Source organism: Pantherophis guttatus, chromosome 1, assembly GCF_059756535.1.
Source record: "Pantherophis guttatus breed Tessera chromosome 1, ASM5975653v1, whole genome shotgun sequence".
Lineage (NCBI taxonomy): Eukaryota > Metazoa > Chordata > Lepidosauria > Squamata > Colubridae > Pantherophis > Pantherophis guttatus.
In genome coordinates this window covers 100279057-100304133 of record NC_142063.1, presented here as the reverse complement: position 1 = coordinate 100304133, position 25077 = coordinate 100279057, and the positions used below count along the sequence as shown (strand labels likewise).

At 37.8% G+C, this 25077-nt stretch overlaps 1 protein-coding gene across 1 annotated transcript in view; it reads right to left on the bottom strand.

Annotated features, from left to right (window-relative positions):
* Positions 1-25077, bottom strand: part of INSC (INSC spindle orientation adaptor protein) — a 143905-nt gene that overhangs the window by 33338 nt on the left and 85490 nt on the right. The window contains exon 7 of the mRNA XM_034416997.3: positions 21281-21406. Within this exon, the coding sequence (XP_034272888.2) occupies positions 21281-21406 (126 nt within the window). The remainder of the gene's footprint in view (positions 1-21280; positions 21407-25077) is intronic.

Below are 25077 nucleotides of genomic sequence, written 5' to 3'. Positions count from 1 at the left end.
AAACAAGTTTGTGGGACTAAAAAAAATGTGTGAAACAGCATTCCGCCTTCATCGCGGTACATTTGCTGTTGCTGCCTCCATGGCCTGCCTGCTGCTCTCGCAGCACCTTGCGCAGCAGTGAAATTTAGTGTGCTTCACAATGGGGGAGACAGGATCCCCTCCTCCTGGAGCCCATTAATTACCTCTTATCTCCTCTTATATTTAGTGTGGTGTTGTAAATTTTCACTGGTCATAGTGGGCAACCCAGTAATACTCAAGGTACACAGGTATCAGAAATTGAACGCAAGTTGTTACTGCAAACAGATAAAGATCGGATCCTTTTTAATAGTGGGTTATAAACAAACACACTGAAACCCGGCCCTAGAAAGGAAAAATTTCCTGACAGTTAAGTCAGTGGAATGATTTGCCTTCAGAAGTTGTGCTCCAACACTGAAAGTTTTTAAGAAGAGATTGGACAACTATTTGCCTGAAATGGTATAGGATTTCCTGCCTGAGCAGGGGTTGGACTAAAAGACTTCCAAGGTCCCTTCCTCTTGTTATGTTAAACAACAGAAATCTAGATTAGGATGCAGAAACATATTCATATTGAGTGTTACTGTTGATCTTTGAACTGCATGGTGGACTTCCACTACAAGAAGTCAAAGGGCAGGACAAAGAATAGCCAGTCCTAGAGTGGAATTACATTTGATTAAATGTTCATTTTATTGAAGACAGTTTACTCTTTGTGTATTTATTAATTTCCTTTGGTCAATTAATAATTATAATTTGATATCAACCTTTGGAGAGACGTGGGGCTGCCTTTACTACATTGGAGGACACATTAATCTTAAGGCAGTCTTGAAGTCAACTCCCCTCTTCTAGATGCAGGCAGTTAGGTAGGGATGGAGGCGGCTGTGCTTTCTTGAAACATCAAGAAAGCTTGGAAGATCTTTCAAGCTTTGTGCTAACTGGAGAAGCATAGGTTAATGCCAAAGTCAGGAGGACTTTTTCCCAACTTGGTCTGGTAGGCATGTAGCCCTAACTTGAAAGGAAGGGCCTGGTCTGAATTATCCATGCACTCAGTTCCTGTTATTTGATTGTATAATAGTATTATAAAAATAAAATAAAGTTAAGACTGCTTTTAGAGATAGCATAGAGGACATAGCTGACTGAGCATCTATGGGAATGAAATAGTCAGAGCCTACCAGATCTTTGCTCCATTAATAATATCCTCAAGTTTCCATAGTGCTTCACAACTTTAATAAATTTTACCCTGCTCTCCTTGTTGTCAGCTCTCCCATAATACAGCCTAATATACTCATGCAAATACAGATAAAGCCCTATCAGTAGGACCAGAACCCATCACATACACACACAATATTGCATTATTTACAATTGTACAAGATAAGAAAAAAGATAATCTAATGTATGATGTGCATGAAGAGTAAATGAAGGAGACAGGAGGTCTAAACCAAGAGTAATTGAAAGTTACTGCCTTGAAACAAAATAAAGAATTATAATGTAATATATTGTATAATAATATATTCTGAAGAAGAGGGGGAAAGGGGGGAAAGAAAGGGAGAGCAGTAGAAACAGAGGTGGTATTCAGCAGGTTCTGGCCTGTTCTGGAGAACCAGTAGCAGAAATTTTGAGTAGTTCGGAGAACTGGTAAATACCACCTCTGACTGGCCCCGCCCCCATCTATTCTCTGCCTCCCGAGCTAATCAGGAGGAAATGGGGATTTTGCAGTAACCTTCCCCTGGAGTGGGGTGGGAATGGAGATTTTACAGTATCTTTACCCTGCCATGCCCACCAAGCCACACCACCCCCCACCAAGCCATGCCCACAGAACCAGTAGTAAAAAAATTTGAATCCCACCACTGAGTAGAAAGTTAGATAAATGCATCAACTGAAAAATGATCACAAATAAATCAATTGGTCATCCACAGGAAAGAATGTTCTTAAGAGAACCTGTACAATAAGGAGGTATGATGATGTTATCTGTGATTTTATCTATCATCTGTCATCTCTCTCTCCCTCTCTCTCTCTCACTCACTCTCTCTCTGTGTGTCTCTCCCTATCTCCCTACCTACCAGGGGTGGGTTCTACTTACCTTTACTACCGGTTCGCAATGGGATCGTGCGCGCCAAGCTTCTGCACATGCACAGATTGTCTATGATGACATCCGGGGCGGTGGGCAGAGCCTACTACCGGTTTTACTACCAGTTCTTGCAAACTGGTCCGAACAGGGGCAACCCACTACTGCTACCTACCTATCTATAATTTATCCAGCTAACATCATCTATCCAACAATCATACTTCCATTTCCTACACTTTTGCCAAAGGCTGAGAAAGGGGCAAAAACTCGCAATTGTCTTTTTGATAGGAGTACATACCAATACCACTGAGTCTCCTCATTTCACCATAGTATTATATAAATGCTAAAATATATCATTTCATTCAACCATTCACCCATTCTCTCCTGTTTAGGGACATACAGATTGAGTTTCAAGCCTTTATTTGAAGGCAAAATTCCATGGAAGAGTTTGAATCACAAAACTGAATCACATAGTCAATAGGGTGAATCAAAGATACCTGTCCCATCTCAGATTGGGGGGGGGTGTAAGAAGCCACTAATTATTTCTTTTCAACTTCTAACTAGCTTATATGGTGCCATTGTTAAAGTGCCTATTGTCTAACATGTATTAGTATAACATACAATTGCTCAATGCAATAAATGCACCCAATCCAGAAGTGAAATCTAGTTACCTTCTTTACTCCTTCATTCGTGCGCGCGCGTGCATCACATGCTCTTTGCTCGCTCACGCGTTACATGCACTTCGCTCACATGCGTGTCACATGCACGCGAAGACCCTCTGCACATGCGCAAAATTTCCTATGTCACTTTATTTGGGCGGGCGGGCTAATAAATCTTTGTCTTCTCTTTGTCCTAGGACCACCCCCTCCCCCCAGAGCATGCAAGTGAGAGTGATGTTCTTGATGTTCTCTGAGCCTGGTTCTTTACTCGCAGATGTTTCATCACCCAACTAGATAACATCATCAGTGTGACTCAGTCTGAGTTTTCTATGCAGAAACTTAACCTGACAGTTTTGGTGGGGATGTGGTTTTCTTCTTGGTAGTTTCTTGTTTAGTTCCTTGCTGGACATCCTACTCATTGTTTCCTGATTGCTTATTTGTACCCTATGACTATCATTAAGTGTTGTACTTTATGATTCTTGATGAACGTATCTTTTCTTTTATGTACACTGAGAGCGAATGCACCAAGAGAAATTCCTTGAGCGTCCAATCACACTTGGCCAATAAAAAATTCTATTCTATTCTATTCTATTCTATTCTATTCTATTCTATTCTATTCTATTCTATTCTATTCTATTCTATTCTATTCTATTCTATTCATTGTTGGAACAGACAATCCTAGACTGTTTTTACAGTACCCTCATAATATTATTAGCACAAATCTGTTAACTAGCTGTATATTAAGAGTGATTGTTGCAGCTCTCATAACCACTGGATGTCACTATTACACAGCCCTATAGTTTTGGATGCATTATACTGAGTTTTGGGATTGTTTTCTGAAGCCTTAATCACTGCTCTGAGAGTATATTAAGTAGAATTAATGAACCGAAAAGATTTTCATGAAGACTTCAATGATGTTATAGGTTGTATTATTTGTACACTTCAGTCCTTTCTTCATGTTTATATCAAGATGGATATAAAGTTTTCCTCCTATTCGTAATTGCCACATATCATAATAAGAATTACATTTTGCATAATGTAGGAGATAATGGAAAATATGGATAAATATAATGCAGTCCCTTACTTTCTTTGGAGCAGTGCCCTATAATAAGCTTTCCTGCTGGTTTAGGTCAAATAAATATTTTTAAACGTTCTGACCACACTAGGAAAGAAAAAAGAAAAAGATTTGGTACAGAATGTCTTTAAGAAAATACTCTTTTCGGTTATTTTAAGTCTAAAAAAAGTTTTTATTGTTCTACACAGGATACTCATACTTATAATTTTAAAACCATGTTAAGGATAAAGACAATTATGTAATAATTTTAAACTAATACAAAGGTGATTAATTGCAGTTGCCATGTGCTATTAATTGCATGTTTTATTGTCTATAATTCATCACAGGCATGAATTACCCACCAGACATTGTGATTTAATTGCAGTAGTATAAAAACAAAATAAATTGGTATGTTTTAAAATATTGGTATAAAAATAAAACAGAAAAACAGTGTGATATAGTGATTAAGATGTTGGACAAGCAGTGGAAACACTCATTCAAATCCACCAATGCTAGTTTATTGTTAATTTTTATTACATGCATATTACCTATCATATTAGTATCTTTCAGGTAAGCAAAGTTATTCAAAACACACACAAAAAATAAATAGTAGGAAATAAAAGAATTTAGAAGCAGGAAGTAAGAGAAAATGACAGCTATTAAATCTAGTTTAGAGAAACATAATTCACTATATACTTCATAACTTCTATCACTATCTACCTCTTTTTTCTACCATGTCCATACATACATTCCTAAATATTTCTTTTCAAAGGAATTTGACAGTTCCCTGTTGTTGTTCTTCTCCATCAATTCAATACGTTCACTTTTCCTTCATATATTTGCTTTGCAGTTCAAACCTCATTTGTATATATTTCTTTCATACTGCTTAATCCACATTCATTCATCAGCTTTTCATTCTCGTCTTTATTATTCTTTGTAAATCACACTAAATTCCTTTGGAAAGAAAAATAGTATAGCAATAAATAGCAACAACAGCCTATCAAGAGCATTGGTGGCGCAGTGCTTAGAATGCAGTATTGCAGGCTAACTCTGCCCACAGACAGTAGTTTGATCCTGATGGAACACAAAGCTGACTCAGCCTTCTATCCTTCTGTGGACAGTAAAATGAGGACCAGATCAGGGTTGGGTTCTACTTGCCTTTACTATCGGTTCGCAACAGGGCCCCACGCGCACGCTCGCTTCGCTCGCACCCGTGCATGCTCTTCTGCGCATGTGCAGAAGCATTTTCATGACATCAGGGTCAGTGGGCAGAGCCTCTACTACCAGTTCTATAGAACCGGTGCAAACCGGGGGAAACCCACCACTGGACCAGATTGTTGGGGGCAATATGCTTAGTTGTAAATGCCCAGAATGTGTTATGGAGTAGTATTATATACGGTAAGTCTAAGTGCTATTGCTATTGCCATCTGACTCCAAAGACAAACAAGGGGAGTGTTCACTATTGATCTTAAAATAATGCTACCACTTATACCTACAGGCAACCTTTCAAAAATCTTGGGGCAAACTTACAATTTTAAAAAAATCAGAAGGAGCTACCAGATTGCCGAACCAACAGCCAAGATCGCTACCGGACTGGGCAATCCAGTCCGATCCGGGAGCATTTCACCCCTGCACCAGAACCTAGCTTACCTTGACTCATTTTTTTAAAAAAAATCTTAGAACTTGAACATAAAACACTAGAATTTTCAGGACTATAAATTAAACTAGGAAGTAATCAATATTTTGAAAGAAGAATATGCCAAACTAATTCCATATTTTTATTTATTTATTAAATTTATATGCCGTGCACCTCACTCTGGAAAAGTGGAGAATCATGCAGCCAGAGTCACATGGTACACAGAGTTTAGTGTACCATTAACAATTTGTCATTCTTTTTGTAGCATCACATACCTGGAAGTTTTGGGAAAGAAGAAACCAAGAGCCAGATGCCTTTAGCTGCTGGTAGATAATAATAATAACTTTATTGTCATTGTAAGTGTATACACAGTATATCCATACAACAAAATTCACTTAACACCCAAAGACCAGGCCCAACACACATGACATGACACTCCCACCCAGTACAATTCCCCACCCCTAAAACAATCCAAACATCCACACAACACACCAAGTAATGCTGTCCAACAGCTCACTGATGGTGGCCTTTTAGTTCATTGTTGAGTACAATTATAGCTCTGGGATAAAAACTATTCAGAAAACGTATGGTCCAAGTTAGTTGTTCTGTATCTTCTGCCAGAAGGCAACAGTCCAAAAAGATTGTAAGCAGGATGGGAAGAGTCTCTGAGAATGTTGTGCAACTTTCTCAAACAGCAAGATTCGAAGATGTCATCCAGGACTGGTAGCTGGAGTCTGATGATATTCTGGGCAGTTTTAATGATTGTCTGTAGAGCTTTTTTGTCCACTACAGAGCTGCTCCCATACCATGCAAGAATGTCGTATGTCAGGACACTCTCAATGGTGCTGCAATAGTAGATGCTGAGATAGATTTATCTTCCTGAGCATTCTCAGAAAGTACAGCCTCTTCTGTGCCTTCTTCACAAGCATGGTAGATGCTTTGGTGCTAGCAGTTCACAACCACTATTGATTGCAGTAACTTGAATTGGGGTTGTTTTCCAGATCTAGAGATATATTTGAGTAACTTCAAGGCTTGCACTTTCCTTCTGCATCCCCACCCCCCACCCCCTTTTTCTAAAAAAATTGATAAAACACTAAGTCAGCAGCAAGGTTTGTAACAGGAGACAAAGCCAGCGTGTCAGCAAGTCTACTTCATTATAGTAGTGTGTTTGGCTCCCGTACAGAATACACTTCAACAAAGAGATTTTGTGCCAATTACCCTGCTTTTTTCTTTATGAACCATTTCAATCAGCCCTGAAACATATTGGCTGTTGCTGGCCAATGCCTGTAAAGATCTGTGATATGCGAGCTCAGGGAGAGCTATACAAGTCTACCCTGTTAAACAATTATAAATCTGTGGGTATGTGTACACCACTGCAGTTTAAACTATTAGAATAGCTTTAAATGTACATTTGCTGCAGCTCTGTTCACACATTACTGAGCTCAGCCATACATTGAACCAGCATGCATGTGGCAGAAGCGTGGTCTTTCCTGCCACCAAACCTGTGTTCCATCTCATATCTGCAATATGTAAACCTTTAGGCATCAACAGCAATTTCATTACAAAACTGGGATTCCTTGTGCAGCTGGAGAACTAGGTTATAGGTGTGTGTGGCATGCAATGCACAAGGGGCAGCGTGTATCATGATACAGCCCACCACACAGAGGAAATTTAAAGGACAGCAGACAATGTCTGCTTGGGTTTAACATTTAGAGATACATCTTTGGTGGGAGATGAATTTAAGGCACAAACTGAGCTCATTTGAGCCAAATAGCAAGGAAATTATGTTAAGGCAATTTTCCATATTAATAGATGAATTGACATGTGCTGATTATATCTGGTTATATACTTTTGCTTTTTTTAAAAAAAATATTATTTTGATTTTATAAATATTTCAATGCACAGATAAGTGACCCTAAGCAGTTTAGAAACTTTCAACACACAAATAAGCAAAAATCCTGTTGCACTTTTGGGTAAGAAGATCTATGGGTAAGAAAATAAAAGCATTGATACAAAGCGATCTATTTTCCTAATTGTCCTTAACACTTTCAGTTTTCTCTTCTAGCTACTAAAGAGGGAAAGGATGATATAGATGTTACTGCTGTAAACCTCTTTATTGATTTTCATTAAACACTGCCCTGACTTTGAAAGCTGAGCAAGCTTTTCTTTTCTCTTCAGAAAAAAACTTCTGTTTGCTTCTCAGGTGGATTATCTAGAGCTGCAATAAAACAACATTATCATTAGTTTCACTGGAGATGATTTCTCAGATACTGATTTTGAATCATTTGTCAACTGGGTGCCTGCCCTTCCCTTTTGTCCATTATGACAAACCCTTAAATAAAACCCAAAGCATTGTCAAGGGATGGTAAGCCTTCTCCCATTCACAATAAGATGTGTCATTCCATCATAGTGGGCTTCTGACCATACCTTTATATTTTTTTGATATAATCTTTAGCATCAGGAAAAATTAACCCCCAGTACCAAAAAATAATAATAATAATAGAACAACACTAATGAAGCTGGGGTTCTTTCTTCATCTCTCACAATCTTTCCCGATATAGTTCCCCAAAATGGGATTTAGGGAAAAGAAAGTTTCATAACAGCCTACCCAAGGATGCACCCCTTTTTAGGGAGTGAGGGCTACACTTGGGTGTTTGAATGGAGAAATGTAGGTGGTATCAAAATTTATTTAAAGTAACCTTTAAATTGAATTTAAATTACCTGTGACTATATAAGCACTTCCAATATATTGATTTTTCTCGAAGTAATTTGAGTCTTGAGTTTTCGGAGAAAGGCGGCATGCAAGTTGAACAAATAAATAAATAACTCTTCAGCTACATTAAATATTGCAATGCAGTGGAGCGGTTCTAGAAGCTATATCCAAAATTTTCAGAAAGTGGCATATAAAAAGTCAAACAAGCTCCCACAATCACTATGATGGCTACCATGTGACTTTAGACTGTACATTCCATCTTTTCAACAAAGAACTAAAATAATAGAGTTGGAAGGGACCTTGGAGGTCTTCTAGTCCAACCCACTGCTCAGGCAGAAGACACTATACCATTTCAGACAAATGGTTACCCAGTCTCTTTTTGAAAGCCTCCAGTGATGGAGCACCCACAGCTTCTGAAGGCAAGTTATTTCACTGGTTGATTGCTCTAACCATTAGGCATTTTCTCCTTAGTTCTAGGTTGGTTCTCTCCTTGGTAAGTTTCCATCCATTGTTTCTTGTCTTGCTTTTTGGTCCTTTGGAAAATAGTTTGACCCCCTCATCTTTGTAGGAATCCCTTAAATATTGGAACACTGCAATCATATCTCCCTTAGTCATTCTTTTTATTAGGCTAGATATATCCAATTCTTGTAACCGTTCTTGGTATATTTTACCCTCCAACCCCCAAATCATTATTGTTGTTCTTCTCTGCACTCTTTCCAAGCTTTAATTTTAACTAATAATTTTAACTAACTTTTAACTGATTGTATCTATTCTATGGGTTTAGTTCTCCCCCCTCACTTTCTTAGATTTTTTTCAATATGTAATTGTCAAAAACAGAAAAATCTGGATCAGATTGATTGATCAGTCAATTGATTAATTTTCCTTTTCTTCAAAGCATCAACTGATTAATTTTCCAATAAACTTCTAATTTAGATTAGAAATAATTTGTGAATGGCTATAGGCCAATCAAGAATAAACTATACTAAATTGTCTGATTAAGGTTGTGCAAGAATTTAAACAGTTTGAATTAAAAAAAAGATTTGAAGTGACACACAGCTACAAGGTAATTATGAAATGCATATTTTGTACCTTCAAAGGAGTTTTGATATCGGGCTACTGACACGTCCATGCCATTTTCTTAGGAAAGTTTTTGGAAACAGTTTGCCGGGGTCTTTTTTCTAGGCCTAAGAGAGTGACTCAAAGTCATCCAGTTGTCTTTGTGCTTAAGGCAGACTAGAACTCATAGCCTTCAGTTTTTAGTTCTGACTACTATGCAAACTAGGAGTCACTCTTAGGAGTGAGCATAAAAGCCTTAGGCTAGGGTATATTGTTCATTCATAGTAAAACTATTGCTAAGAATTTCAGAAGCTTTTCAACAACTTAACTACAGCAAACAAGAAAACCACATACATCAAAATTTAGAAGTTATAAGAAGGGGGTGATGGTTCTGGTATCATCAGACCAGGGGTGGGTTCTAAAATTTTTTACTACCGGTTCTGTGGGCGGGGCTTATTTTGTGGGCGTGGCTTCATGGTCATGTGACAATTCTTTAGGATTTAGCAAAGGTACTGGTCTACCAGGCTTTTAACTGCTTGCAGAGCTGTACCGGTCTACTCATTTGTTTTTGGAGGCACCAGTCTACTCATTTGTTTTCTTTTAACACTGATCAGCTGTAGGGCGGCCCTTTGAAGCCCTGTGGCAAGAGTTTAAAGTTTTTTTCCCTCTAGCCGATCAGCTGGGACTCAGGAAGCAGCAATAAATTGGGGGTGGGGCCAAATAAAAGGTAAGAATAATGAAGGGAGGGCGGGGGGCAGGGGGGCAGAACCAGTTCAGTGACATCATATCATCACCGCTACTGGCTCGGCGGAACCAGGCCGAATCAGGAGGAACCCACCACTGCATCAGACGTGTACAAAAATCACCAGAGTGACCTTAAGTACAAAGTTTATAAATAGTACAGAATCAAAATAATGAAGCAGTGGAGTACTCCTCCTCTTTTTCCTCCTGCCTTCATGTAAAGCGTCAATGTGTTTAATGATTGTCACACTGTATCACACTGAAACCCACAGTTATAGTGGGCATCGCTATAGCCACTTTGCAGAGTTGTTGGTTTTGCTTTGCGATGCCTGGCGGGTGCCTTTTTAAGGGCCCCAAAGATGAATCTGTCCACCTATTGAACCTGATGCTGTGTTCCATGAGGAAGTCAAGTTCAAATCTCCAAGCAACAGGATCTCAGAGACATTTAACTTTTCAGTCAAGGGCAATACTCTGGGGGAACATTTGCCATTTCCCTCACAAGTGCTTGTTTGGTTTCTCAATGGATGAAGTACAGTATGAGGGGAATGAAAATATCAAGTCAGAATGCAATGCATAACTTTGCATGCTGGGAAATTGAGGGTGTGGAGGCTGGATACATACTCCCGCACAAACACAAATCTATTTATCTGTGGTAAATAGATCAGAACTGCATGCCAAAAACCACAGGTATGCGAAGCTGTTTATTGAAGATGACTTCTGGTTTATAATTATCAACCATAGATATATGAAACTGGATAATGGGACCACCTGTGGTCTTTTTTAAACTAATTATAACAAATATTAAATTATAGCAATGAACTGCTTTAGGCATTCGTTCATCAGATGGTACATTTTTAACTGAAATTCATCAGTCAGGAAATATAAAATACTCTCAAGTTGGATATACTGTAATTCCAAACATTTCATTTCATAAAGTTGTCCAAGCGCTTTGCGCGGTGTCTGTTTTTCCAGTTACCAACATCTGTGCATGTAATAAATGTATTTTTCATTGTATCATATTTCTGTAACAAAAAGATCTGTTAAAAGTATTTTAAGATGAATTCACCAAATTCTTTCAACTTTATTCCAAGCTAGAAGAATAAAATCTAAAATCCACAGAACCAATGTCTAGTGCCAACCAGTTGTGAAAATGCAAAAATGAACTTCCAGACTATTTAGAGTTAAATAAATCAACCCACTATCTTTCAGTGCTAATCCATTGAACAGCTTTGGGGAAAGCGGCAATAGGTAAAGCCATGAAACTGGGATTTTCACATCATCTCTTTATACCACACATACTCATTCAGTTCTTAAATAGAGTCGTTCCATTCTCTTCGTGAAATGTGATCATTTTAAATCTGTCAGTCTCACTCTTCATTTGCAATTATAATCTATTATTGAATAAAAGAAACTGTGTGATTCATTAACCAGATGAAAATAGTTATCAGAGTGGACAGTTATCGCTCTGGGATGTTCCAGGCTTCATGAATTTGATCATGGCAAAATAAAAGAAAGACTTCATTGTACGGTAATATAAATGGCTATTATGACAGCTCCAACCATCCTTTGTAATATTCTTAGCTTCAAAAGAGAGCAGAGATGATCCTCAGCCATTCCTCATAAAGTGATATATGATGATGCAAGGTCAACAGAAGCAATTTGTCAAACTCAGGATATGACATGGCTTTATTTTTAAAATAGCAAAAGTACGGTATATGCTTGCTCATCAACATGTGTTTTGCAGGCAGCTTGAATTAAATGCAACAATATAATATTTAAAAATAGCAATACGATATTGCTAAAAAGCTTTCCTTTTTAATTAATTGGAAAATAAAGCCAACTATAGCTGAGTCTTTAAAAGATTTTTCTCAGAACAAATATCCAAGTTGTTTAAAAGGCCTTTTTGAATAAAAAGTTCCGGCCTTAAAGACAATGAAAAAATAAGCTTCTAAGGAGCTATGCTCAGGAAGCTTTTTCAGAGTCAAGGGGCCACCACTGAAAAAGTCCTGTCTTTCAGAGCATCTGAGTTTGCTTCAGCTAAGGATCTTAAGAAATGACAGCATCTCAAGGATCAAATGGATATACTTGTCCAAAGGCAATCTTTTAAATATACTGATTTTAGGCTATTAAGAACTTTATTGGCAGAAAAAAACTACATGTAAACCACACGAAGGAAGGCGAATATATGTGTCCCAGGCTAGAGAGAAGTTCTCTGAAGATGGGCTCCAGCATGAGTCCAAAAGCTCGAAAGACAAAACTTCTGATCCCAGTGACCGATCCAGATTGGATCCTGCTACATGTAAACTAGATCTAGAAACTGACAGTGCAGGAGGGCCTCAATTTATGATCTTTCATTTAGGCTGCTGGTAAATCAGCAGTCTTGTTGACTGACAAGGGATCTGTTTCCCAGCCTTCAATCACTTCCTTGGCTGTTTTTGTGCCTGCTCGTCCAACAATCTTAATAGCTTCAAAATTGAATGTGTATCCTTGTTCATTTGCAATGTGAGGCTAACAATAAGTTTGGGTCTCCTTGTCTGACCGCTCACTTGAGTTCTTGCAATCTGGATTACATTGCAAATATCTCCCACCCCCAAGCGATCTTTACAATGCATAATTTGTCCTTTACCCAAGTCTCAGTTCTGGTCATATAGAGGTCTATTTCACGTTTCTATAAAGATGTGGTACATAGTTTTATCTGGTTTTATTTGAGCTGAATTTCCTGGGAGCCTAATCCATATTTTTCATTATATTTTAAGCAAATAGACCTTGCCCAATCTTAATATTGGGACAGTTATTTGCAAAAATGTTCACAATGGTAAAATACTGCCTCTTCCTTGCTTATAAGTTCCAGAGAAGTAGTTTTATTTAATGCATTGTCTGCTATGACGCAAAGCATAGGTGTTAATTTATATTGCTGCAACTGATATTCAGTACTGGCATGGTACTGCATTCCTCTCACACTAATTAAACATTATCCCTGAGTAAGAAATTTTCAGTTGAACCCTTCTGGCAACATCCAGAATTTGCTGTGGCTCTCTAATGCTCTGGACAGATGCCCTCGTTTTAATAACAGAGCAATCTGCTTGTCCGCATCCCATCTGTCTGAAAGCATTATAGTCAGAGTACCACATCCTTCAGATCAATTTTGCTAACTTCCATTATAGCTGCTTTCTCAGAATATGAAAGAGGTGAGGGATGCAAGCTGCTTATAGCTACATTCAACTCTTTTTTTCTTCTTCTTTTGTATTCAAATCTTACCACTGCAAAGGCCTTTCATACATATTTAAAGCTGTGAATCTTAAAGGCCTTTTCTTAAGTCTGTGTCTTACAGCTGAAGCCCATAGGATAACGACAACATGTGCTGTTCAGAATGTTAAATGGGCAAATGTAATGTTAAAATGCACCAAACACAAACGATTGGAAAAAAAAGTGTTTTAACTATTATGAATCTGATATTCCTAGGTCCAGCATTTTACTGCTAAGACAATGCCTTACATTAATCACAACCAGACCAAGGTAACTGACATGGACAGTACACAATTATCTGTTTCTTGTGCTTCCCCTTCCTCCAGAATTCAGGTAAGTATACATGGCAAAGCCATCCCAATTTTAGTCTCACAACAATCTTGTAAGGTAAATTGGTACAGACCTCCCTTCAGATCAGCTTTTTCTAAAGAGTTCTTTGATTAAGGAGACAAATCACGAGGAAATATTGTGATTATTATAATATTAATACCTATACATCAAACATGAAAAAACATTTTTAAAAACTTTTATATTTTTTGTGTATATTGTTGATTTTAATAGTTGTTGGTCCATTGTTGTGTGAGCCACCTTGGAGATAGGGCGGCATACAAATTTAATAAATAAATAAATTTTTCAAAGTATTCTGAGGTATTAAATAAGAAATAGGCATCTTGCACCTGGAATTTTTGAAACTTTAACCATGTCCCCATAATTTCAACATAGAAATACAGGTAGTCCTCATCTTACGACCACAATTGAGCTCAAAATTTATGTTGCTAAGTAAGAAATTTGTTAAGTGAGTTTTGCCTCATTTTACGACTTTTCTCACCAAATTTGTTAGGTGAATCACTGCAGTTGTTAAACAGTAACACGGCTGTTAAGTGAATCTGGCTTCCCCATTGACTTTGCTTGTCAAAAGGTCGCAAAAGGGGATCACAAGCCATGCAACACTACAATCGTCATAAATGTGAGTCAGTTGTCAAGCATCTGAATGTAAATCACATGACCATGGGGATGCTGCAACAGTCATAAGTGTGAAAAATGGTCATATGTCACTTTTTTCAGTGCCGTGTCGTAAGTCAAGGACTACCTGTGTTCTTAGAATTGTACTAGAAAGATGATTTTTTGATTTTTTTTTCCCCATCACCAGAATGTGATTTGATAATAGATATATCTCACAACCCTAGAATCTGTTGCTCTTGCTTGACATTCAGCTGTGCCTTTAATTGAAGTTACTTGACAAGTAGGGATTTCATTTCTCAAAGGTACAGCCACACATGCTACATTTTCCACTGATTCCTTTCATTTCCTCAAAGTAGTTTGAAAGCACTGTAATTAGGATGAAAAATAACAAAGCCAGAGTTTTTCATTATTTCAACACTGTTATTGACTCAGAAAAACTGGCTTTTATCATGTGAGAAACATGTGCGATATGTTGCTATTATCTTCTGCAACAAAGTGCCATAATCGTTTTTGGTGAGGCGTGAGGGTGAGTTTCAATTACCTCAATGCAGCATCAAATATCCCATTAGGGGATATTGCCTGCCTTATCCAGTGAAATGATGTTGGTTTAAGTATTCTTAACTTAGACAACCAATTGATAACAAAATCATTTTGATTGGCTGATGATTGCATTACTTTGCCACCAAACAACTTCCATTTTCATGATGTTACCTGTCCTTTATAACAATAGTTTTTTTTAAAAAAAAATACCTAATGTACTGCAGGTAGTCCTCAACTTAAGACCACAACTGAGCCTAGAATTAATGTTGCTAAGTGAACAATTTGTTAAGTGAGTTTTGTCCCATTTTATTATCACTTTTTGTCACAAGTAAATGCCTTATTCTCTTATAGGTGAATTGTATATACACGGGGTATTAGGGGTTAATTTATTCTTCCTCTCTTAATATATTCATATGTAACCACTCCCCTCCTTTGCTCCGCCTTGTAAATATATAAGGGGCTGTATGCACCTCCTCTTTGCTTCTATCTACAATACTTCAGAGAATATAGAATGCCTACTGTAAATAAAAAGTGTTATATTTGAATACTTCACTCTTGAATCATTTATTGAGTCAGATCCTCAAAATTTCGCAACACTTTTCTTGCCACATTTGTTAAGCGAATCACTGCAGTTGTTAAATTAATCACATGGTTGTTAAGTGAAACTGGCTTCCCCATTGACTTTGCTTGTCAGGAGGTTGCCAAAGGGATCACATGACTCCGAGGCAACAGCCATAAATCTGAGTCAATTGCCAAGCATCTGAATTTTGATCATGTGACCATGGGGATGATGCAATGGTTGTAAGTGTGAAAAATGGTCACATCACTTTGTTTTTAGTTCCGTTGTAACTTTGAATGGTCACTAAATGAACTGTTGTAAGTCGAGGACTACCTGTATTAGGTATCACGTGACGTGATCACAGTAGACTAAAGAATGAGCAAACCTAAATAATACATAAAGGTTAAGTTAATAACATGGCTGTTAAGTGAATCTGGCTTCCCCATTGACTTTGCTTGTCAGAAGGTCACAAAAGATAATCACATGACCCCGGAATTCTGCAACCATCATAAATATGAGTCAGTTGCCAATGCTGCAGTGGTCATAAGTGTGAAAAAAAGGTAATAAATCACTTTTTTCAGTGTTGCTGTAACTTTGAAAGATCACTAAATGAACTGTTGTAAGCCAAGGATTACCTGTAATAAATAAATGCTGAAAGATGATTAGGGTACTGGAGACTAAAACATATGAAGAACGGTTGCAGGAACTGGGTATGTCTAGTTTAATGAAAAGAAGGACTAGGGGAGACATGATAGTAGTGTTCCAATATCTCAGGGGCTGCCACAAAGAAGAGGGAGTCGAACTATTCTCCAAAGCACCTGAAGCAATGGGTGGAAACTAATCAAGGAGAGAAGCAACTTATAATTAAGGAGAAATTTCCTGACAGTTAGAACAATTAATCAATGGAACAACTTGCCTCCGGAAGTTGGGAATGCTCCAACACTGGAAGTTTTTAAGAAGATGTTGGATAACCATTTGTCTGAAGTGGTGTAGGGTTTCCTGCCTAAGCAGGGGGTTGGACTAGAAGACCTCCAAGGTCCCTTCCAACTCTGTTATTCTATCCTATTCTAACTCAGTTGGTTCCTGATACTCAACCTGGGGAATGTCTGTGTAGACACTACTGCTCATCTGAGGACTAAAATATGCTGCATGCCCTTTCATACAAGCCCCATTCCCAATATTTCTGTGAATAGATAGACTTTTTTTTTACTTTTGCCCATTTTATATAAAATAAGTTTAGAGACCTATTTGTGTGAATCAGTGGTGGGATTCAAAAAATTTTACTACTGGTTCTGTGGGCGTGACTTGGTGGGCATGGCAGGGTAAGGATACTGTAAAATCTCCATTCCGTCCCTACTCCAGGGGAAGATTATTGCAAAATCCCCATTTCCTCCTGATCAGCTGGGACTTGGGAGGTAGAGAATAGATGGGGGTGGGGCCAGTCAGAGGTGGTATTTACCAGTTCTCCGAACTACTTAAAATTTCTGCTACCGGTTCTCCAGAACTGAATGAAGGTGTGATTTGTAGATAGGTGTGAACCTATCTACAAATCTTCATGTTGTCAGAATTATTGCCTAATCAGAGTTCACAGGGATTGATTGCCTTCAGTTGAACATGGTTGCAATCTTCTTCAGGTCCTCACTTACTAGGTAAAGAGGAATTGGCCATGATGTTTGAAGAGTGTGTTTTGGGGACAATATCAGCCCCTTGCTTAGAGCTAGTTTTGTTTTTCCATGTAAAACAGAAGAGACAAGAACAATCACTCTTCCTCTGCATAACTTATCTCATTAGAAATACAAAGGCTATGGATTGCCAAGTTAAAATGTGATTGTCTTGTTTGTGGTCAACCATATTTTAACCTGGCAATCTGTCTGTAGGGCTAAGGTGGGGTTCCGTACATCTATACACCTGATATAGAGAATTATTTTAATTTAGCAAACCACAGTTACAAAAATAAGAGCTGGTTTTGTGTAGTGGTTAAGGTACCAGGCTGGAAACCAGGAGACTGAATTCTAGTCCTGCCTTAGGTCCAAAGCCAGCTGTAGACTTTGGACCAGTCCCTTACTCTCAGCAATGACAAATGACTTCTGAAAATCTTGCCATGAGTCAGCATTGACTCAAAGTCACCCTCTCTCCCACCCACCCACCCACCCAAAAATGTTACAGAAAATAAATAAAAATCATGATGAAAAAATACTTTTCTTCCCTGGACACTTAACGTCTAGATGTACCAAGGATTGAAACTGGATCTATCAGCGCACAAAATATATATTCTACTGAATCCCACCTCCAGTGATGTTTGTTAATGTAGCATAACCAATATTTTTTCTCTTCACTGCTAAGGCACTTGATTTATTTTATATGCCTCAGAAAAAACATTTATGAGCATTGTAATGATAATTTAAAATATACTCAATATATAAAGAACACGCCAGCAGAGCAAAAATCAATATAAAACACAAAAATCAAAGCAACATTCAAACAGAAAAACTAAAACCACGCTACTAGGAGTAAACGATTGCATTTTAAGTACTAAAAACACTAAAACTAAGCACCTAAAAATAAACCCCAGTGCCTATCAACTACTCTATGCCACTGTCAGATTATCTTTACTTGGAAGAACATTTCAAAACTCCGGAAATGTCACCAAAAAAACGACCTTTGTCTTATTTCCACCCTCTGTGTACATTTGTAAATAACCATAAAGCAGAATTTATATGTTAAATTAAACTACAAACCATAAAAACTAAAACTAAAACTGGGGGGGAGGGGGGCGGACTGGCATCTGACTCCTTTCTTAGGGGACCTCAACCACTATCTGTAAACAACTATCTGTAAACTCCCAAAGGTGTTTGGATGAGAAGGGAAACATCTTCAAAGAAAAAACAGAAAGTCCAATTGCCTCTTGAAAAAGCATCTTTGGGACAATCATAACTTGGATGACTGAGAATCTCCACAGATATCTGTAAACTCCCATCACTCTCCCCAAGTAAACAGTCAGGTCTTGATGGCCTTCTACAAGGCTAATAAAGTGGTGGGGGGAGGGCTGCCAGATCACCAGGGGGATTATCAGGAACACAAATGTAAATGATTGTTTCTCTTTAGTATTTTTTCCATCAGAAACAAAAATGAGGATGAAGCAGGAAGGGATGCCATTGGAAAGCAGAGAGTGGCCAAATCAAATTTTCATTACAAAATGGCTACCAAAGAATTGCAAGAACTACAGATAGTCCTCGACTTACCGCAGTTCATTTAGTGACCATTCAACTTTACAATGGCACTGAAAAAAATGATTTCTGACCGTTTTTCATAGTTACAACCTCTGTAGCATTCCCATTATCATGTGATCAAAATTAAGATGTTTGGCAATTGACTGATATTTATGACAGTTGCTGTGTCCCAAGGTCATGTGATCTCCTTTTGCGACCTTCTGACAAGCAAAGTCAATGGGGAAGCTAGATTCACTTCACAACAGGGTTACTAACTTATCAACCGCAGTGATTCACTTAACAATTGTGGCAAGAAAGGTCGTAAAATGGGGCAAAACTCAGTTAACAAATGTCTCACTTAACAACAGAAATTTTGGGCTCAATTGTGGTCGTAAGTCAAGGACTACCTGTATAGTAGAATCATTTACATAATTCACACATTTCTTTATTTACTTTCCATTCTGTTAGTTATTCCTGCTGCAGTTCAGATTCTTAAAATATTATCAACACGTGTTTATAAATCTTTCATAGGTTACAAATATAGATAAGAAGAAAAAACCTGAGAAATCAAATCCAGTGTGTTTCTAAATGTGTGTCTAAATATAGGAGGGGGAAGGAATTTCCTTTGAAAATTAGTTTGTACTTTGGTTAAAGATGTTCTGTCCCTCGTCTTTTCTTCCATCCTAACTATTTAATTACAAAGCATGTCATTGTAAAGTAGAAATGAAGTAATATTGTTCTGTAGAAAAGACACATTGTTCAAATACAAGATGTGTTTTATCAAATATGAAGAATACCATTATTTAGTAAGTAATTGGTAGCTTTTGTTTTCCTTTGTTCAACAATGAATTTCTGAAGAATTGAACCCTATCAACAACTCAAATGAAAAATGGTGATAACGGCATGCTTCAGAGTTCGTCAAGTATCTACCACTCAGAGTTAAAATTAGCTTAAAACTTTAAAAAAAATAAAAAAAAATTAAAGCATCTTTTTCTGATACTCAGTTGTTATATTTGTCTCACAATGAGTATAAATCTACATATATGGTAAATTGTATGGTGATGAGGTGATGTGCCGTCTCATTACCATATAAGGTGACATTTCAAAGATGACCAGAAAAGGACCTGAATCCATATAAAACACTCAACATTTCAGTGATTTTTTTTTCTGAACGCATAAATTTCTACACAAAATAATCTAACAAATTCATATATTGTAATTTCATATATTTCTTTTCAGACCCTCTGCATTTATTTTATGGCAATGCATGGTTAACAATAGCACTATTAGAGGCAACTCAAGTGTACCATTCTAACAGGAAGTTATAAATTATGAAAGTATTGGGTGTTCAGAAAATGGAATTTATTATCTTCACTTAAACTAAACATGGGAGAGCAAAAACTGGTAACTCATAATTTCAATTTTGAAGGTAACCCAGATAGTTGTGAGTACTTGAACTGTTATTACCTCAAGGCCAAGTTCCATCAGTGGACAGGGAAAGCTTCCAGATGCTTCTTGTTTAGAATCTTCAGAATTGTTTATTACAACTCATATGCCATTGGCAATGGACAGCTCTTAAGCAAATGTATGTAGATGTGCAAAAGGCAAGGGAATGCAGATACGTTCAATGAGTACTTACCTATACATGAAATGCTTACTAAGCTCTTGTCTTTTTAGTTACTTTTGCGTAAAAATAATTGGATATTGAAATGCTGCTAAACTATACATCTTTAATATCAAATTTATTTTCAAAATGGTTGAAAGCTCCATCCACAGTATACTCCATAGCTACTTCTAGAAAATAAACACTTAGGTTGGTTGCAGTTCATGTTTGAGGATGCACCCATTTGCTCAGGAAATAAAGGAAAAAAGGAAAGTTACCCTGTTTTCCCCAAAATAAGACATCCCCTGATAATAAACCCAATCTGGCTTTTGAGCACATGGCAATAAGGCCAAGCACTTATTTCAGGGTTCAAAAAAAAATATAAGACAGGGTCTTATTTTCGGGAAAACATGGCAGTTAAGTGGTGACTAACTGGAGGGATTTAACTATGGAGTGGGATCGAGGTGTTCATGCAACCTTGTATTTCTGGGAGGAAAACTGGGCCAAAAATAAGGTGGAAATAATCTCAGGAATACTTATGACCACATATAAAATATGACAGGAACAATTAATCTGATACTACAGAGAGTATAGGCAAAATTTTGTTGCAACAACCTCTCTCTTGGATCTTATGCATAGCATCATATTCTGTTATGACCAAAATGAAGGGAAACTTTATAAAGCTACATAAAGGAATCATTCTAAACAGCAGGATTATATGTGATGTTTAGAATCTGCAGGCACAAACTCGTATCCCAATGAATGGGCTGCTCCTAGCTATTAAACTAAACAGCAAGTTTCATACTGATTTCCTTGGAGTAATATTTGCAACATTAACCCAGCCCATCTGCTGAGAAATAAAACTTGAAGAATTGTTTTAAAATCTATCACCAGCACTAACATATTTGTGAAAAACTCCATTGGATAATCAATACCAGCCATTAACACACCCCAAACAACATCTAAAAAGCCACATACAACAGTCCCTATAAATACCACACACAGAACAGCGCACACTCTGCTAGGGAGAAGTTCCCTGAAGATGGGCTCCAACATGAGTCCAAAAGCTCAGAAGTTGAAATCTCTGGTCCCAGTGACCAACCCAGACTGGATCCTGTAATCAATATTTGTCATTGGTGAACTTTTGGGTTGCACGACGCATGTGTTAGCAATCTGCTAAGGACAGCACATTGTTTTTACAGACACAAAAGATGGAGATGATACCTTTTCCAGCTGTTGGATTCCTTCTTCCACACAACATACTGAGGCCAGTGTCCGGAGTATTTGAGGATATAGGCATCTGAAGTGATCTTGACGGCAGATTTTAAGCAAGGCAACAATACCTCCTTCCTACAAGAAAAAAACATTCAGTAAATAAGTTGAAGTAAGACTACAAAAGAAGAAGAAGAAGAAGAAGAAGAAGAAGAAGAAGAAGAAGAAGAAGAAGAAGAAGAAGAAGAAGAAGAAGAAGAAGAAGAAGAAGAAGAAGAAGAAGAAGAAGAAGAGGAAGAGGAAGAGGAAGAGGAAGAGGAAGGGGAAGGGGAAGAGGAAGAAGAAGAAGAAGAAGAAGAAGAAGAAGAAGAAGAAGAAGAAGAAGAAGAAGAAGAAGAAGAAGAAGAAGAAGAAGAAGAAGAAGAAGAAGCATCCCAACAATACAAGTGGTTCAATAGAAGAAGCCATGTTCTAGAATCAAGTCCCAGTACAGTCCCTGTGTGCTCCAACATCTGTATCAAAATTCCCCAACAGGCTTTGTAATTGCCTTTTTTAAAGCATTTTAATTAAAAATAAAGGACATCTGGTATTCTGCAAAACAAAGAAACATCCTCATGCATATTTTTTTTTATTTCCAGGAATGTTTCTGGACTCTAGGTAAACCCCAGAGGCATTTTTAGAAAATAAAATGGTGGTTGGCTGTGACTCAGTACTTGTTTGGCAGTGTGCCTCAAGTTCAGGAAAAAATAATAGTAATAGAAAGCAACTAAGAGATTATATGAAGTGATGGAGAATAACTTCACTATTTTGCCTTCTGCTAAATAAGTATTTTGTGATTGGTTGTGCCTATTACAGTAGCCATAAAATGGTCCCCAAATTCCAAATGTGCAGATTAATCCAAAAACACAGATTGCTGAAGGAGAAGCCAGACAATCATTTATCACAAATGTTTTTTGGGGGTGGGAGGGGTGATGCAGTGTTTTAAATGGTTCCTTCCAATTCCATCATTTTATAACTGTCCTTTTAGTAGTTCCTGGTAAACACCTTTCACAATCACATCACAACATGATGAAAGCTAGCCATGCAGGCAAACTGCTTAACATTGCCCAGGCCAATTCTTTGTATAGTGACTAGACCCAGTTCACAATTTATTCAGCAATTAGGTTCTCATCTGTTAAAAAATATGTGTTCCGGTCCTTAAAGTTTGCATCCTGGTGCAGTGGAGACATAGCTTAGCTCCACATTATCTCAGCTTTATCGCAAAATAAAATTAAATAGTTTCTAGTCAGTAGTGGGTTCCACTTACCTTCGCTACTGGTTCGGAACTGTGAGCATGCGCATGCATGCACTTGTTTCCTTCTGCGCATGCGCAGAGCATCCATGCTGATGAGTGGGCAGAGCCTCCCGCTGCTGCCACTACCAGTTCGCCCAAACCGGGGCAAACTGATAGAAATCCACCAATGGTGGGTTGCCCCCGGTTCGTAAGAACCAGTAGTAAAATTGATGGGAGGCTCCGCCCACCAACCCAGACGTCATCTGAAAGCTTCTGCGCATGCAGCCCCATTGCGAACCGATAGTAAAGTTAAGTAGAACCCACCCCTGAAACCCACCACTGTTTCTAGTAGCTTGAATGTCTCTAAATTGATGCTAAAACTGAATACTCTCTATACATTGTTTTATTAGTCCTCAAGAAAAGGAAACAACAGAGAGAGAGAGAGGGAATGGGGAGGGTCCCCCAGCTGGGTTTGTGCCTGAGGCAGGACTAGAATTTACTGCCTCCAAGTTTCTAATCTGGTGCTTTAACCATTAAACTAATTGGTTGTCTTCCTTCCTTTATTCCACCAATAAAATCAATGTGCCTCCTTGCCAAATTTATCCATTCCGGCACATTTATCTATTCCAAACTCCATTGCAATATCTTGGCTGTGTATACAGCACTGAGCAGCGATTCCATTTTAGGTGTTTTGTTATATAGCTTCAAGTCATCCATGTTTTGATGTTAGGTAGTCATGGCCTAACTTGTTCAGTATTGCTGATAAAGGAATCAATGGGGTGACAGACAGCAGTGGTGAGAGTGGGTCTCCTTGAAAGATTCCCCTCTTGATATTAACTGCTTCCAGTTTATCATCATTGATCAACAACTATGCCTTCCATTCACACAAAACGTCTGATGTTTCTACTGATTCCTGTTATTTCTAGGCACTTGATTATTTAATCATGTATCAGGGAGTGGAATGGATTCTTATAATCAATGCAAACTACATTCAGGTTGGTCTTTTTCTTGCAGTTTTCCAAAATCATATTTTTAATTAGAAGCTGGGCTTTTGTTTCTCTCCTGAGCTGATCTTTTGTTTTATTATTATTTTACAATCTAGTTTGTAACACTGATGCTCCCAGATAGTCTTTCATTCAAAAACTAATTAGATCCAATCCATTCTAAGCTCCAAGCCAATCTCTGGCAGTATATAATTCTGAAGGTTCAATACAAGAACTGGCTAGTGTAGAAATAATCTTAAATCTGCTTAGCCCTACAGAAAGTTTATTACCGACTAGATGGGAATTATTTGCAGATAAATGTAATTAGGATTTTGACCTAAATGGTTTTCAGTTTTGTGAAATAATCCTTTTTCATTTGTAGCATATGGCTACAAAGCAATTCAGAAAGCTTTATTGGCACAGATACAACCAAAAATGTGAATGAAATTCTATTGATTTCTGGAATTAATACCACAAGCAAAGACTTTATTTTCAAATCACTCACTCTTGAAGTCACTGCAGTTGGGAGCTTTATATGCAACAGTAAAAGAACATCGATTGCTATGAACATTGTTACATATAAAAATAGCTTGATGGTTCTTTTTATGCCACTTTTAATCTTGAAAAATGGAAACAATAGATTATTCATTTAGTGCCTTCTGTCAATCACTATTCCTGATGACTATGTAGACAAATGATTTGGAGATTTTTCAGAAGTGCCATTGCCTTCTTCCTAAGTCTGAGACAGAGTCACTGGCCTCCAGCTGGCTTTGTGCCTACAAACTTAAGTCTTTTGGTTCCTGGCCCGGGGCCCTTTAACCAAACTGCCTCTTTATTATTTATTAGGATAATTTATATCTTGCCCTTTTAAAATAAAAAATTTTCCCAAAGGAGCTTTAAAACAATGAGCATTGAAGAATCCGTTTGCCAGGAGAAACATTATTTTTAATAACTTTCTATTCTGGGAGAAAGCAAATACCTGAGTAACCAGCTCATCATCTCTGGAAAGTGAGAGGATACCATACTGCATTGGCACTGCAAACCATGTTCTAGGCCAGGGGTCAGCAACCTGTGGCTCTGGAGCCGCATGTGGCTCTTTCACCCCTCTGCTGCAGCTCCCTGTCAACTCAAAATATGTGTCATAACTGCCAATGTGCGACACCCGCCAGCAGGCAATTTATTGAGCTTTTCAACCCCCGGTAGGGCAACCATGGATAAATCAAAGAAAAGTTTCAGAAGAAAACAGAACATTTAATTCAATTACATATGCTAGTATTGTGGCCGCTCAAGAAATAGGCACGGGAAAGGTTTTGTGGCTCCCGGTGTTTTCTTTTCTGTGGGAAATGGGTCCAAATGGCTCTTTGAGTCTTTAAGGTTGGAGACCCCTGTTTTAGGCCATAGTAGAACTGCACTTTCTTTCTTCTGGTCTGCCTCCACCAAGACCAAGTCTGAAGACTTCAAACAAACATTTGCTTGGCAAATAGAGGCTTGAATAACTATCTTTGCGATAATGTTAAGATATTCAGTCAACTATACAGGAAGCCCTTTCAAAT